The sequence below is a fragment of the Pongo abelii genome, chromosome 13 (assembly GCF_028885655.2).
Source record: "Pongo abelii isolate AG06213 chromosome 13, NHGRI_mPonAbe1-v2.0_pri, whole genome shotgun sequence".
Taxonomy (NCBI): Eukaryota; Metazoa; Chordata; class Mammalia; order Primates; family Hominidae; genus Pongo; species Pongo abelii.
In genome coordinates this window covers 113,225,939-113,242,834 of record NC_071998.2, presented here as the reverse complement: position 1 = coordinate 113,242,834, position 16,896 = coordinate 113,225,939, and the positions used below count along the sequence as shown (strand labels likewise).

Here is a 16,896-nt window from a genome sequence, read left to right as displayed (position 1 = left end):
GCATTGAACTGGGAAGAGTCCACCAGGCTGAGAAAGTACAAAATATACCAAAAAGTAAGAGCTGATGACTAAGGATGATAAACGTCATCACCACAGCCTGCTGCTCTCTGTAGCCTCATCAACATCACATGTCTCAGACCAGGTCTGAAGTTAGACTGATGATGTCACCAGAGTCTCTAAAAGGCCTCGTCACTCACATCCACTTGTCATGTATTATCAAGCAGATCTATAATACATGTAACATTTTCTACTGAATTTCCATTTCTTTCTTTTCATGACCAAGGAAAGAAAAATAGAGTGAGAATGACTTTTCCCAACTTTTCATCCTTATTGCCCTTCATTGAAATATAACTTCATCTTGAATCACCCCCCAAAAATGGTCATTCAGGCTCTAATTTCATTAATAAGGATGGGGCTACAGTTTAATAATTATCATTTAACTAATGCATATTCTATATAGACTAGTAAATGGATTTCCCTCATCTTTCTTCCTTGAATCCACAGAGAAGGGGAGTCTACAACCCTATCTTTTTCTTTTTTCTCTTTATTCTCCACATTATTTTTTGAGACTTTGGGGTTCTATTAATTATGTTAGAAATTTTCTGCATTATCACTTTTGTAGCCATAATGAGAATCCTCTGGGGAATCGAAAGTCCTTGTCGTCTGAATCAGAATCTCATTAGAGACAGCGATCTCAAGGATGAGCAAAAGTTATCCAGATGAAGAGTTGTTCTAGGCAGAGAGAACGAGATGCTCTTGAGTGGCTGGCCCCGATTGTAGGACCTGTAAGGAATAGAAAGAAGCCCGAGTGACTGGAAGACAAAGCTTCACCCAAGGCAGAGTGCTGGATTTAAGAGCAGGCGTGAAGCAAACGGTGTTGGAGAACTCCAACTGTGCAGGGGGGTCACACAGGGCCCTGCGCTTAGAAGGGCTCTGAGCTTGGTTTGACTATGTGAAACTGTTCATCCTTTTTGAACAAAGGGCCCCACATTTTCATGTTGCACTAGGCCACACAAATTGTGTAGTCAGTCCTGCTTGGGTGTGAAAGCCAGCTCTGTCATTGATTAACTAGCTAGGCCGTCTCTGAGAAATCCATTGGCCTTCCTGAGTTTCAGTTTCTGCTTCTGTAAAGTGGAGCACATAATCCCTTCTTCAAATATGCTGTCATGAGGATTCAATGAGACTATGAATAATCAGTGCATTGTATAGTAATGGGTGCCTAGTAGGTGCCTAATCAATATTCCCGTCTTCTTAACTAAGAGAGTATATCTGAATCACCTGGGGAATTTGCTTTATTCAAAATACATTCACCTGGGTTCTGCTCTAAGCACTTCTGACTCTGTAGGGATGTGGTGGGGTTTTTTTGTTTGTTTGTTGTTTGTTTGTTTTTTTGTTTTTTGACACAGAGTCTCATTCTGTCACCTAGGCTGGAGTGCAGTGGCACCATCTTGGCTCACTGCAACCACCACCTCCTGGGTTCAAGCAATTATCCTGCTTCAGCCTTCCATGTAGCTGGGATTACAGGTTTGCGCCACGACACCCAGCTAATTTTTGTATTTTTAGTAGAAACGATGTTTTGCCATGTTGGCCAGGCTGGTCTCAAACTCCTGACCTCAGGTGATCTGCCTGCCTCGGCCTCCCAAAGTGCTGGGATTACAGGAATGAGCCACTAAGCCCAGCCGATGTGGTGGTTTTGAACGGGGTCCTTATATGACACTGATGTATACCTCAGGTTTGCAAAAGCAGCCTTAGGTTCTCAGAGAGCTAGCTAAGAAGCCACTTACTAAAGGAGAGCAGAAGAAAAGGCAGAGGGAGAAATCGATGGACTACTACTCATCCTCAACATAATAAAAAACCTGTTAAAGAAGAAAGAGGTCATCAACAGCCCTTCAGACGACAAAGACGGTGCTGAAATGCACTGTGGGAACTCATCCCATTATCAAGGTTTCTATAAAATTTTCTGCTGTCCATTTGGTCTGATAAGTACCCCCAGAGGAAGAGGGGCTGTGGACAAGAGAAGCCAGGGTCAAGGCCAAGGTTGGGGACTGAGTTTGAATTTATTTTTAACTTAATGACCCTAATACCATACTCAATAGAGACAGTAATTCTGAATTGTGTTTATCCTGCCCAGATTTTAGGCTTTGACATTCTTCTAATGAAAAATCTGAAGCCTATACTACTTGAAGTAAATGCAAATCCCAGTATGAGAATCGAACATGAGCACGAAGTAAGTATTTTGAGCATCTCATTGACTATGTTGCCATACAGCTGAATATTCCTACCCTCATGTTGCTCACTTCACAAAACAAGATTGAACTTTCTCAGATTTTCATAGCCAAATTCTGTTCAAGTCAAATAACTTCAGTTTTGTTGAGTTCTGAACATAGACTATTAATACAAGGCCTATCTGACCTGTGGTCACTCCCCAGCATGCCGTTTTTCCAGTGTTGAAGATTTGGAAACTTGGAAGCAGCTGAGCCTTCCCATCAGTTTTGACATGAACTAATTAGCCTCAGGAGATGAACTAATTGAAATTATATGAATATGATTTAGTCATGTTGACATACTTGAATCACTAAGATAAATAATACATTTAGCAGTGGTTATATTTTTCTCCCCCTCCCCCAAAAAATGCATTTAAAAAATCTGGAAGGAAATACAGCAGGTATCAATATTGGGTTTAGAGAGGATTATATGGATTATTTTAGTTTTCTTAACCCTTTTCTATATTTCTTAATTTTCTTCAGTGAGCATGTATCATTTTGATAATTAGAAAAACATAGTGCTATTTTTCCTCTTCATGTGTTTGGTTAATTTATAAAAGGAAATCAACCTTCTTAAGGTAGTATAAAGGAAGTCTTTAAAAATTTTCTTCTATAGATTAGCATAAGCAAAATTTACTAGTATAACCCCTGGAGCTAGCTGGATAGCCACTTGGCACGGAATCACGGTCTCCACTGTGACACAGAATCCTTACCCGTTCAAGCTTTCTCCAGGGGTGTTTGAAAATGTTCCCAGCCTCGTTGATGAAGAAGTGAAAGTGGCTGTGATCAGAGACACTCTGCGCCTCATGGACCCACTTAAGAAGAAAAGAGAGAACCAGTAAGTACTTTTTAATGTCATTCATTTCTATCAACTCTGCCTCCTAATTCGGCTTCGTATCCTAAGCAGGTAAGTTCTTAGAACCTGTTACCATTGTAAGTGAGATTTATATCTTAAACAATTCTAATAAAATATCTTTGTTTTATAAATATCAGCCCCCAAGCAATCAGTGACTCAAATCTGGAGTAATCTGACAAATGGGCTTCCGTTGATGAATTTCTGAGTGTTATCCAAATCTGGAATGTCTCTTCCTTTTTTTTATTATTATTATACTTTAAGTTTTAGGGTACATGTGCACAACGTGCAGGTTTGTTACATATGTATACATGTGCCGTGTTGGTGTGCTGCACCCATTAACTCGTCATTTAACATTAGGTATATCTCCTAATGCTGTCCCTCTCCCCTCCCCCAACCCCACAACAGGCCCCAGTGTGTGATGTTCCCCTTCCTGTGTCCATATTCAACATTCTTAAAGAAAAGAATTTTCAACCCAGAATTTCATATGGAATGTCTCTTCTAAGAAGCTGTCTCCCTCAAGGCTAGGCCTCCCACTTGCCCGCCATTGCACACATAGTGCTTCTCTTTGAAATCCTCAAGCACAGGAAAAGTACAATAAAACGCAGGAGAAGAGGGTCATAGGTAACTAGGACATGGTAAGAGTTGCTTTCTTTTTCTTTTCTTCATGTTTACACTCTTGCAGTATAAACTTTTAGTTTCAAAATTGGCAGGGCCAATTTAATGACAGTTCTATGATATTTACAACACTTGTAATTCTGCTTCGTCCGCACCCACTCAGTGGTACATTACATTGCATTGTTGGTGGATATATGTGCTCCACCCTCCCTCCCATTAAATCACCCCAGAAATGAATGATATTTCACTTGAGTATGTTGTTTTGTTTTTACCAAATTCCAGGCTCTCACAAAGTAGGTGTTGAGTACATATCATTGTGTCAATGTTTCAGGAAGAAAAATCAAAGGCATCTCAAATAGCACTTCTCATATCCCTAGATGAATCAGATTGACCTGTGCGCAGACAAATAAAGCACTTGTCAGTAATTGTTCAAGACTGGGAGGAATGCAGACTTCCTCAAGCAAGTGGTGGTTTGCAGGTTCCTCTACCAAGGCTTCTCACCACCTGGGCTCAAGCCCAAATATCACCCTATGGTAGTGCTTCTCATGCTTGGCTGCACATTAGAACCCTCTGGGGAGCTTTCAGAAATACCAATACTGGAGTTTCCACTTCTAGAGGTGCTGATTTTAATTGGCCTGGGTGGAAGGCCTGGCCACAGAAAGTTTCTAGGTTCCCTAGGTGATTGTGCTATTGCAGCCAAGGCTGAGTGCCACTGCCCTGCAGGAAATATTACCCTGAAGAAGTATTGGTCATAGTCTGAGTCAGGCTGGATGGCGCCGGCCCGGCTGAGTTCTTGTCAAGAGTGTTCTTGACTGTGTGAGGCACAGATTACCATTGTTGGCAAGCCTCAGCTGAGAATGTTTACCTGTAGTTTGTATGGGCCAGTCCCACCAGGTGTGGCTTCTTCCACCAATCAGTGCTTCAAAGCTGTCCTCTGAGCAGCTCAGACCCGATGGCAGCCAAATAATGTGTTCACCAGTACGTATGTGTCTGCAGCTGCCTTCTTTAGCCATCCCAAGGGAAAAGCAATGGATTAATTGCAATTTGGTCAGAACTACTGCAATAAAACTCATTCCTCAAAAATCTATTCTCTAATAGTTATTGGTCTCACCAGCAGATATTAGGTTCTGAGAAATCGTATGGTACTGTAAGGAGATTTGGGTAGCAATGTATGCCAGTATGGCATGGCAGTACAGTTTTCTTAGGATGACTTTGACACATCAGCATTCTTTTTTTTTTTCTTTTTTATGCTTTAAGTTCTGGGATACATGTGCAGAACATATAGGTTTGTTACATAGGTATACACGTGCCATGGTGGTTTGCTGCACCCATCAACCTGTCATCTACATTAGGTATTTCTCCTAATGCTATCCCTCCCCTAGTCCCCACCCACTGACAGGCCCCAGTGTGTGATGTTCCCCTCCCTGTCCTCATGTGTTCTCATTGTTCAACTCCCACTTATGAGTAGGAACGTGCAGTGTTTGGTTTTCTGTTTTTGTGTTAGTTTGCTAAGAATGATGGTTTCCAGCTTCATTTATGTCCCTGCAAAGGACATGAACTTATCCTTTTTTATGGCTGCATGGTATTCCATGGTGTATATATGCCACATTTTCTTTATCCAGTCTATCATTGATGGGCATTTGGTTTGGTTCCAAGTCTTTGCTATTGTGACTAGTGCTGCAATAAACATACGTGTGCATGTGTCTTTATAGTAGAAAGATTTATAATCCTTTGGATATATACCCAGTAATGGGATTGCTGGGCCAAATGGTATTTCTGGTTCTAGATCCTTGAGGAATCGCCACACTGTCTTCCACAATAGTTGAACTAATTTACACTCCCACCAACAGTGTAAAAGCGATCCTATTTCTCCACATTCTCTCCAGCATCTGTTGTTTCCTGACTTTTTAATGATCGCCATTCTAACTGTTGTGAGATGGTATCTCATTGTGGTTTTGATTTGCATTTCTCTAACGACTAGTGATGATGAGCTTTTTTTCATATCTTTGTTGGATGCATAAATGTCTTCTTTTGAGAAGTGTCTATTCATATCATTCGCCCACTTTTTAGACACATCAGCATTCTTATTCCTTTATTGGGAACAAGAAGTTCAAGAGCCGTTGTATGTCCTGAGTCTTTTTAAGCTCTGCCACCTAAACATGAAGGGATAGAAGCATTCTACTGTATTTCCATTAAATGACATTGAAACACATACAGTTTTATTTTTCTTGTTCTAGTTGCTTTTCTTTACCTACACCAATTAATCCATAGAAGCTGCATTCTATGTGATCTATATGAGCTGCAGGCCTAAAATTTAATAATAATGGGGCATAGGACCATTGGGAAGGATAGGAAAGGCATTTTACAACTTATCAAGTCATAAATAGCAGCTCCTCATTTTTAATTTAAAAAGCATTGACTTTTTTATTGATAACCAGGAACAGTTAGAAGTTGGAACTTGACTTTTATTCTAATATAAAACCCTTTCATCTCATCCTCTTCTTACCTACAATGTAAAGATATATGATAATAGCTTAACGCCATTGACTGATATTTTTTCTTAATTTCACCTTTTTTTTTTTTTTAACTCAGCAAGGATTATCCATGAAAGTACTTTGTAATCCATAAAGTGTGTTTATATGTAAGGCATTATGATCATTTTGATAAATTTACCATGCAGAGGAAAAGGCTGAAATTATTCTCAACTCCTTTGCGTAGAAATGTTTCAGAATAAGTTGAAAAATTACCTGATTTATGCTGCACGGTGTTGTAGTGCTGAATCCTGTGTCCAAATCTGAGACTATGTCACTCCAACTGCATAAAATGATGTTATGTGGACTTCCAGGCTAGAAGTTACCTTTAGAAGCCAGGGTTTCTAGCGTTTGCACAGAATCCGACCTATTTTTTGAAAAAAAACAAATGGAATCCCAGCCTTTCCCTTCAACTCTTTAGCAAAAGAGGATCTGAAGTGTCTGTCCATCATTAGTTATTTCTTGAGAACAGTTTGTCAGCAAGACTGCTGAGGTGGGTCTTCACTTCCTCACACAGACTAAAGATAAAAAGTAGATCCCCCAAACTCCTCATCTCCCCAAACTGCCCTGGACAGCTGCAGAGGAGTCCTCAGAAGGAGCCCCAGACCCGTGTCCATGCATCACGCGTCTCCCCAAACTCTGGGTCTTGTAGCCTAGGGTCAGTTTCTTGGTGGGACTGAAAGCAGTCCTCAGGCAGTCTACCGGGGGAAGAACTTGGCTCTGCTGACACCCACCTCGGCATATTCGAGGGTGCCTTCTCTGGAGCTGAAAAACCTGAGATTCCAATCCTGACTCTGTCACCAACTGGTGGTGAGTCCTTGGAGATGTTGCATAGCTGTTTTGAGCCTCAGTATCCTTTTCTATAAAATGGGGATAATGATGTTCAAATAAACAATGAGAGGCCGGGCACGGTGGTTCACACTTGTAATCCCAGCACTTTGGGAGGCCGAGGTGGGCAGATTACTTGAGGTCAGGAGTTCAAGACCAGCCTGGCCAACATGGTGAAACCCCATCTCTACTAAAAATACAAAAATTAGCTGGGCATGGTGGTGCATGCCTATAATCCCAGCTACTTGAGAGGCTGAGGCAGGAGAATCGCTTGAACCCAGGAGATGGAGGTTGCAGTGAGCCGAGATGGTGCCACTGCCCTCCAGCTTGGGTGACAGAGTGAGACTGTGTCTCAAAAAATAAATAAAAATAAGTGAGAAAGACTTTTAATGTGTAGTAAGTGCTTGATAATGCTGAGTTTACCACTCAACAGCAGATCACAAGGTCAGGAGTTTGAGACCAGCCTGGCCAATATGGTGAAACCCTGTCTCTACTAAAAATACAAAATAAATTAGCCAGGCATGGTGGCGCGTGCCTGTAGTCTCAGCTACTCGGGAGGCTGAGGCAGAAGAATCGCTTGAACCTGGGAGGCAGAGGTTGCAGTGAGCCGAGATCACACCACTGCACTCCAGCCTGGCAACAGAGCGAGACTCCGTCTCAAAAAAAAAAAAAAAAAAAAAGAAAAGAAAAGAAAAAAGAAAGTATCTACTGGACATGAAAGAAAAAACAATGCTTAGTTATTATTCTCCTTCCTGGTATACTTAAAGTAGATTTTTTAGTTTAAAATCAATGATGTATCCTAAAAATGAAGCTGCTTGATGACTGTGGACTAGAATCGACATTGGAGCTGGTTACCAATGGAAGGTTCTGTTTCCAGGTAGCAAGATGTCACTGACTGATATTTATTTCATGTGTTAGGAGAAATTACCTTTGGCTCCTGAAGGAGGAAAACATCTGTCATATGTGAACTATTTTGGCTAAGGTAGCATTTTGTAATATCTAGTGACTCAATTGATTTTCTTACCAAGGTTCCGTGGAGGCTCTGTAGGGACATGCAAAGCAGGAAGCTTACGGGGTAGGATTCTGGAAACATTATATAAATGGAGGTAAAATTCATATATGATACAATGAACCATTTAAAAGCACACAATTCAGTGGCATTTGTACATTCACAAAGTTGTGCAACCGTCACCACTAGCTCCACAGCGTTTTTCCACTCCAAAAGGAAACCATCAAGCAATCACTCTCCATTCCCCCTCCCCCCAGTTCCCGGCAACCAATGGTCTGCTTTCTGTCTCTGCGGATTTAGCTATTCTGGATATTTCGTCTGAATAGAATCATACCCTGTGCAGTCTTTTGTGATTGGCTTCTTTCACTTAGTATAATATTTTCGAAGTTCACCCTTTTTGTGGCTTGTGTCAGTACTTCATTCCTTTTTACAACTGAATAATATTCCAAGAGATGGATAGACCACATTTAGTATTCATTTGTCAGTTGATGGACATTTGGGTGGATGCCATCTCTTTTTCAACCAGAGGGATGCTACGATGTTCTATTTCACATGTTGGCATTCTACATTAGATTTCCTTTGAAGAGAGGGGATCTTTTTTGCTACAAGAAGTTTTTAGAATTCCTGTTTTTATCCAGCCTCCTCATTTGTTGCTAAAAGCCCAGACCTTAGAACTCATCATGCTGGTCAGTTCCCTGGTTCAAGAACCTCCCTCTGAGGCTGGGCACAGTGGCTCACGCCTGTAATCCCAGAACTTTGGGAGGCCGAAGAGGGTGGGTCATGAGGTCAGCAGTTTGAGACCAGCCTGGCCAACATGGTGAAACCCCATCTTTACTAAAAATACAAAAATTAGCTGGACCTGGTGGTGGGCGCCTGTAATCCCAGCTACTTGGGAGGCTGAGGCAAGAGAATCGCTTGAACCCAGGAGGCGGAGGTTGCAATGAGCCAAGATGGAGCCACTGCACTCCAGCCTGGGCGACAGAGCAAGACTCGGTCTCAAAAAAAAAAAAAAAAAAAAATCTCCCGCTGAAGGATCACTGACAGAGGAGCGGCCTGTGTCCTGGCAAGACTACAGACTTGGTTATCAGCCAGGCCTGGGATAATGTTCTTAATCTCTGATCATTGTACCCTGAGCTTGGTGGTAAAGTCACTTTGGTCTAATCATGTCTGTAAAATGGAAATCCAGGTACCTCCTTGGCTGGATTGTCATGGTCATGATATGAAATGACACGTGTGAGAAAGGCCCATGGAATCTGAGAGCATTAGACAACAGCTAGTTCTTAGAGTCACTGTCAATCAAGCTTTCCTTTAAAATCATGCTGATGGTGACAAATAAGTCACCAGCTGTTGAGACAAGCTGTTTGAGTTGTGGACATAATGGTTCTGCCCCCCTGAATCATACATGGGGAAGCTATGCTGGAGGGAGGTAAGAAACTTGCCCCAAGTCCCAAAGCTAGTAAGAGATAGACTGGAAACTGGGCCCTGGGCCTGACTCCTACACCAGTGTTCGCCTGGCCATGAGGCTGTGTTGGTCTCCAGTGTCCATTTCACATCCAAAGCTTAACTTTGAAGGTATGGGAAAAAAATAAGAATAATCAATGGAAAATTTCCCCTTTCACTCAAGGTATTAGGGCAGCCTAGGTCTTTCTTTTTAAAACTTCTGTCAGAGGCAGAAGTAAATAAATTGCAATCTCAATTATTTTTAAAGCAAGGTGCTTGTTCCATCAATTGATTAATTTTTGGCTCCCGGGGGACCCATTTTACTACTATTGGGCTCCTTCTCCTGAACATAGATATTTCAGGCAACTGGACTCCTTTCTCAAGAATCACAGCCATTCAGGACCCCAGTGTAATATAAATGAAGACAGAGACAGGCTTGGAGAAATCGGAGGGGGTTTTATTGATATCACGATGCCACGCAATGCCTGGGAGCTGGGTTATGGACTGCTTTCCTCTTATTCAGAGGTATATATTTGGAACATGACTTATATACAGCCCAGAAGCCCCTTTTTCCACATAATATTTCACAATCCTCTCCCCATTTCATTACTTCCTGTCACCATAACAACCAGGTTTGCTGTAAAGAGAGGAGTCAGCCTGCCAAGCAGCTGTGGTCCTAATTCGGAAGTGTTTGTCCACTAAAGGTTTTACTGGGCACTCAGGCTTTACTTCTTACCTTGTCTCCAAGCACATCTCTTGGGCCCTGTGCCATGTTTGGTGCCAACAGATGAATCCCCAAATCCGGTAGATTCTATGTAGAATCTAGAATAAAGTTGAAACATTCTCAGAGAACAGAAAACAAGGAATCTCCCAGTGGACTCTGTTTTGTGGCTGGGCCTTGTCGTACACCAAGGAATGTAGCTTTGTCCAATCCTGGAGAAGATTAGAGAAACATTAATCAGAAATTCTACAGACCCAGAACCCTGCCCCTTAAATTGGTGGCACCTCTTATTGAAGTCCCCTCAAAAATAATGAAGAGGAGTTATTAACTGTCTAGACTAAGCATGCTGTCGTAACATGATCTTTCTGACTGGAGAATAGATTCTTCCAGAAGAATCATCCGCTGTCCTGCTGAATGGCCCGTTCATGTGTGCACTGCTGACCTTTGGTTGAAATTCTGGGCTCAACTGATTCCTGAGGTGATATGGTTTGGCTCTGTGTCCCTACCCAACTCTCATCTCGGATCGTAATCCCCACAAGACCTGGTGGGAGGTGATTGGATCATGGGGGCAGTTTCCCCAATGCTGTTCTTGTGATAGCGAGTGAGTTCTCATGAGATCTGATGGTTTAAAAGTGTGTGGCAGCTCCCCCTTCTCTCTTTCCTGCCACCTTGTGAAGAAGGTCCTTGCTTCCCCTTTGCCTTCCACCATGATTGTAAGTTTCCTGAGGCCTTCCAGTCGTGCTTCCTGTTAAGCCTGCAGAACTCTAAGTCAGTTAAACCTCTTCGTCATAAATTACCCAGTCTCAGGTAGTTCTTTATAGCAGTGTGAAAACAGACTAATACATGAGAGTTCAATCAGGAATGCTGATCCTACAGACCAGCACACATTGACCCCAAGCACCTTTGAAGATTTTACATAAGTAAAAAAGTCTGGGTCACAGAGAAATGAATATTTGCGTACTTATTTGCATTTCATTTGCACCATGTGTGGATTAGAGAAACAGATATTTATTTATTTCGAGTGTTTATTGAGCACTTACTGTGTGTCAGGGGAAGACTGCAGCAGTGAATTAGGTCGCTGGTCAATAGGGGTGGCAAGATCCACGCATCAATATCTGTAAGGTGGAATGTGCTAAGTACTGCAAGTGTAAAGACAAATTGCCAAGAGAGGCAAGTGTGGGGAGAGGTTATTTCCTGATGGGAAGAACTTTTAAAAACTGACAAGGAGGTGGCACTTCAGCTGAGGTTTAAAGCGTGAGTAGGATTTGAAATATGAAAATGAGGGGAAGGAGGTCCCTGGCGAAGAAAACAAAGGCACAAGGCTCTGTTGGGGGAGCCTTGAGGAGTTCAGGTAGGCAGGAGGGATGGGTGCATGGAGTGGATTAGGAGACAGGAAGGTGGGAACTAGATGGAAACCCAAAGTCAGAGGTTTATGGCCTTGAATGTCAAGAAATTTGAGGCCAGGCACAGTGGCTCGCGCCTGTAATCCCAGCACTTTGGGATGCCTAGGCAGTGGATCACGTGAAGTCAGAAGTTCGAGACCAGCCTGGCCAACTTGGTAACACCCCATCTCTACTAAAAATATAAAAATTAGCCAGGCATGGTGGCATGTCCCTGTAATCCCAGGTACTCAGGAGGCTAAGGCAGGAGAATCGCTTGAACCCAGGAGGCAGAGGTTGCAGTGAGCTGAGATCGCACCATTGCGCTCCAGCCTAGGCAACAGAGGGAGACTCAGTCTCCAAAAAACAAAAAAAAAAAAAGGAAAAGAAATTTGAGCTTGTTTTTTTGTGCGATATTTTTTTTTCTCTCCTCTAATGAAAGTGTCACAGTCTTTATTCTTAGTCCCTGGCACAGTATTCAAAACCTTTTTTTTTTCCCAACTTTTATTTCAGGGTCAGGGGGTTCATGAGCAGGTTTGTTATGGAGCTGTTTTTCTATCTGGAATGCAGGAAGTCTTGAAGGGTATCTGTGATTTTGTGTATATGTGTATTTTTTTTCTGGAGCGAAAGCCAGAAGTTTGAAAAGTTTCACTTTTCAAAAAGTGAAGAACCGAACTGTCATCCTATTATCATTGGAGGCTATAAAAAGCCACAACTTGTCTGAGGTTCCTGACTTCAAGATACATTGCATTCCCCATACCTTGAAAGGTCTCAGGTTTCAGATGATAGCAAATGAGAAAAATGTGCATACATTTTCAAGTGTGAGCAGGAAGGAGATGACTAATGATAAGTGCGTTATTTTATGTGCAAGAAGTAAAACCAGACAACTCTCTTCCATTTGAAAACGTTTAAGCGTTAAGTCAGAAGTAACCAGCAAAAGCCTTATTTGTGGGAAATCTGTTGAGAGGGAACCATTTCCAAGATGTATGGGGAAGAATTTCCTGAGCTGATGTGAGAGTGTCATTCCAGAGGGCCATTAGACAGGAGCCGAGCCCCTCCGCCGGCAGGTAGGCACGCTCTCCCTCTTGCCGTGTGTGGAGCAGATGGGAAACTAGACGAGCATATGGCCAGTCAGTCATCATTATGGGGAAATGGCAGTGCTGAATTCTTTGTGGGCCCTTCCAAAGTTATTCCAGGTAGTGATGAGGTAGCAAATGTGTTTGGAAATTTCCTTAGGAGTTGCACCAGTGAACCTTAAATGTTTGTGTGCTTTTAGAATCAGCAGTTGTTAGCCCAGAACACAGCGCTTGCTGGGCTTAGGAGACCAAGGTTTTAGTATCAGCTCCACCTTGGTCTCAGAAAAGTCACTTAGACTTTCCTGAGTTCAGTTTCTTCATTATAAAAAAAAGAGAATAATAGTTTCTGCTCTGCCTGGTTCACAGGGGAGTGTTTCTTGAGTGCTGACCGTGTATAGCATGGTGGTAAATATTCACATATAGTCCCAGCTAGTCCTCACATAGGATCTGCAGTAGGGGCTATGACTACTTCTATTTTATAAATGAGGACATCGAGGCTTGGAGAGGTTGAGTGGCATGGCCAAGTCCACCTGCTTATGAGAGACAGACTGAGATTTAAAGCCAGGTCTGTCCAGCTCTTGCCCTGCAAGAGAACAGACGTGCAGGTATTTAGCACATGAAAGAGATGGGTGCCTGCAAGATGTTAGCATTCCCTGGTTGGGTTCATGCCTATCCAAGGCCTGTTCTCTGTAAACTTTGGGGCAGGGTCTCATGTCTCTATCTCCAGGGCCAAGCGCAGAACCCAAGCAGGTGCTTATGGGTAAGGAAGGTCTGTGGTCAGTGAGGCGGTGACTTTATTTTCAATAATGTTCACAACCAGAATGAATATAATGTAAGCCAATGTACAAAGAAGAGTGACTTAAAGCAGGATCTCACATGAGACAAGAGAGATTCCAAGGCAGAAAATTCCGCATTTGCAGTTATGTGTCCCAGACCGGAGAACAGGCTGAAGTTTCATAAGAAGACCTGGTGAGCCAAGGACTAGATTGAGTCATATGAAATCGCCGATAGTAGACAATTTCTGGAATACAAGAATGGCAGTGTCACATGGTTCAACCTAATAGTTGGCTGGGAATGGTCAAGACAAGCTTCTTGAAGAAGGTAAAGAAGGTGGGGCTTGCATTAGCCTGGGCTTGGATACGTAAGAATATATAAGTAGGCTTGGGAGAGGAAGTATGGAGGCAGGAAGCAGTTGACAGGGTTGGGTGGAGGTGGGGAGGCACCAGTGGTGGGTCAGGACCACCCATCATAGTTCCAAAAGGGCGTTTTGGGGTGGAGAAGACAGATGCTGCTTCCCTGCTGCCCATTTTGTATTAAAATGTTTTTCCTCATTATAAAAGTAATGTGTGCTTATTGTGGAAAAATTGAGAAGTACTGAAAAGTCCATAGCATGACATCTCCCTCAAAGTCAGCCACCCAGAGCTAACCTGATTAACTTTTTACTTAATAAAAATAGTATAATCTTCTCCTGTCATTTATAGTTGAAGCCATACTGTCTGTGTAATTTTGGTATGCTGTTTTTATGTTTCTCCTTTTTTTGTGTGATGGAGTCTCACTCTATTGCCCAAGCAATAGAGTGCAGTGGTGTGATCTCAGCTCACTGCAACCTCTGCCTCCCAGGTTCAAGTGGTTCTCCTGCCTCGGCCTCCCGAGTAGCTGGGATCACAGGCACCCACCACCACGCCTGGCTAATTTTTGTATTTTTAGTAGAGACGGGGTTTCACCATGTTGGCCAGGCTGGTCTTGAACTCCTGACCTCAGGCAATCCACCTGCCTCGGCCTCCCAAAGTTCTGGGATTACAGGCATGAGCCACGGCACCTGGCCTATTTTTCTCCCTTTTATAAGAAGTAGTTGCCCCTCTCTCATTCACAACTCTTCTTGAACATCATTTTCATCAATGACTGGACCAGAGTTTGCCTCCCTATTGGGGAATGTTCAGTTTATTTCTAGCATCTATGCTTAAAGCTCTGTATGCAATGAGAATGGTGTCGTAGGGTAGAGAGAGTCCCTGGGGCAGCAGGAACAGAGATGTACTCTGGTTTTCAATGTACAGTAGAAGAGTGGAGTGGGTGAGGGTTGGGACCCTGGAGCGAGACTCTTGGGGGTAAATTTGGCTCTGGCATTTATCACCATAAATAGGGCAGAGATTCCCACTCTCTGTACTTTGTTTTTTTTTCATCCATAAAAGGGAGTTTTCAGTTGGATGTTTTTAAACCTACAAAGCAATGAGAAGTTCTTAATTTGGAGAGAAGGAATATGTTGCTTATTCCTAAGAAAGTATTTGACATGGAAAATATCCAATCTGAATGTAGTTAAATAAATTGAACAATATATGTAACCTGAAAGGGTTTCTTTTTTTTTTCTTGAGGAAAAAAATGTGGAGGAAGAGGTGGTAAAGTGGGAAGAGTATTACAGCAGTGCCAGGTTCATCTTCGACCGTGAGGATGGTCTTGATTTTCTTCTAATGATCTGTTAGATTATCAGAAATGGAAGATCAAAATGAAAGCCAGTTTCAGTCATCATTTGAAAACCCTTGGTTATCACACCAAGTGTTTGGCAGTGTTCTCTAGCTGCTTTCCTTCCTTTTCTTTTGAAGCAGTTTCCATTTCTTCCTTCACTTTAAGGAGCCGAGGAGCCCTTTGCAACCCTCATCACAGAGGCTAATGAGAGAGGTGGGAGAGGGAGGAATTTGAGCAGTTCAGAGCAGGAGGATCCACCCCCAGGCTCATCCTCTCTGGGCGTGCATCTCATCAGTGAGAGTCAGCAGCCTTCTGTGTCTAGCTATGGGGCTGGCTTTCCTGGATGTACAATTCCTGTCTTGGGGGATGCCTTTATTTACTTAGAGAGGATCATTTTCTTCCTCCGGACAGCGCCATGCCTCTGCAGCACCGTAGACCAGTCCTGAGAAACTGCTAAGGTGTGAACGAATGCAAGTATCCATACATGCATGAATGAGTGCTGAGGGCTTGCTACACTAATAGGTTCTGTGCTAGAGGCTGGATCGGTGATGCCCGTAGCCTCTGTGAGGTGCAGGAGACAGCAGAAGCACCAACAGCCAGGTGAGCCAGGCCTGGGCATGAGGAGATGTGGATCAGGAAGGAGGCAGTGAGGGAGACCTAAGCCGAGGAAGCAAATCTTGGTGAGGGCTGCAAGGCAGGACAGGACATGGGGCTCCCAGAGCATGGACAGCTCCAGAACATTCATAGCTGTATTCACAAATTTATAAAAGCTCTAAGCTGGAATCAACCTAATGTCCACCAACAGAAGAATGCACTCATTATGGATATTCACTCACTGGAATACTATACGTCAATGAAAATGCATGAATTATAGCTTCGTGCATGGATATTGACGTACAGCAAAAGAAGCAAGTCATACAAGAACATCTACGGTACAGTTCAGTGAAGTAAAATTCAGAACAGGCAAAACTAAACTTTGTTTTATAGAAGTGTAACCGTAAGTAGTCAAATATGAAGAAAAGTGAGAAACAAAGATCAGAGGGTTTAAGGTGGTTACTTCTGGGCAGGGATGGGCAGCGGGAGGTATGATCTGAGAGGGTCACAGGTGGAGGCTGAGATGTGGCTGAGTTCTATTTCTTAACCCAGGTGGTGGCTGTATAGGTTTTAGAAGTATTCTTTAAATGTATGTATCTATGTTATACATGCTTGTATATGTATAACATATACATGTGATATTTGATAATTTTACAGAAAAAAATAAAGAAGTCCAATGTATAATATGGATCACAGTGAACAAGCAGGGATGGTGTCAAGAGATGGGGCCAGAGCTACAGGGCCTAATTAATGAGTCAGGTCAAGCATTTGGCTTTTCCTCCTAAAAGCAATGGACAGATTTTAAAAGCAGGCTGACACGATGAGGTTTATGTTTTAAAACCATCACTTTGGCTGCAGCATGAAAGCCAAGTTGGGGTGAGGCAAGGGTGGCTGTGGGACAGTTACGAGTTTTGGGGGATGTCGGTCGTGTGGTTTAGGTGGCAGGAGTAGGGATGGAGAGAAATGTTTGTATCAAGACGTTTTTAGGAGGATGAATGGACAGGGCTTGGTGACGGATCGGATCTGAGATGTGACTGTGAAGGAAGAACCAAGAAAGGGGCCCAGGTTCAGCAACTGGGTGGCTGTTGGTGCCAGTCATGGAGGTCCCAGAAGCTGGGAGAAG

General features: G+C 42.9%; 1 protein-coding gene and 1 long non-coding RNA gene across 8 annotated transcripts in view; one reads left to right on the top strand and one right to left on the bottom strand.

Annotated features, from left to right (window-relative positions):
• The window catches only part of TTLL11 (tubulin tyrosine ligase like 11), a 278,864-nt gene that overhangs the window by 120,119 nt on the left and 141,849 nt on the right, over positions 1–16,896 (top strand). For all 7 annotated transcript variants that reach the window (XM_054521083.2, XM_054521081.2, XM_002820170.5 and 4 more), the window contains 2 exons: positions 2,132–2,227; positions 2,987–3,102. In XM_054521083.2, coding sequence (XP_054377058.2) covers positions 2,132–2,227; positions 2,987–3,102 — 212 coding nt within the window. The remainder of the gene's footprint in view (positions 1–2,131; positions 2,228–2,986; positions 3,103–16,896) is intronic.
• Positions 399–10,350, bottom strand: LOC129048084 (uncharacterized). Its single transcript, XR_008510124.2, has 6 exons — positions 10,280–10,350; positions 6,483–6,633; positions 4,601–4,738; positions 4,008–4,127; positions 2,978–3,079; positions 399–783 (listed from the first exon to the last, which is right to left on the bottom strand). It is a non-coding gene; the product is annotated as an uncharacterized LOC129048084 (long non-coding RNA).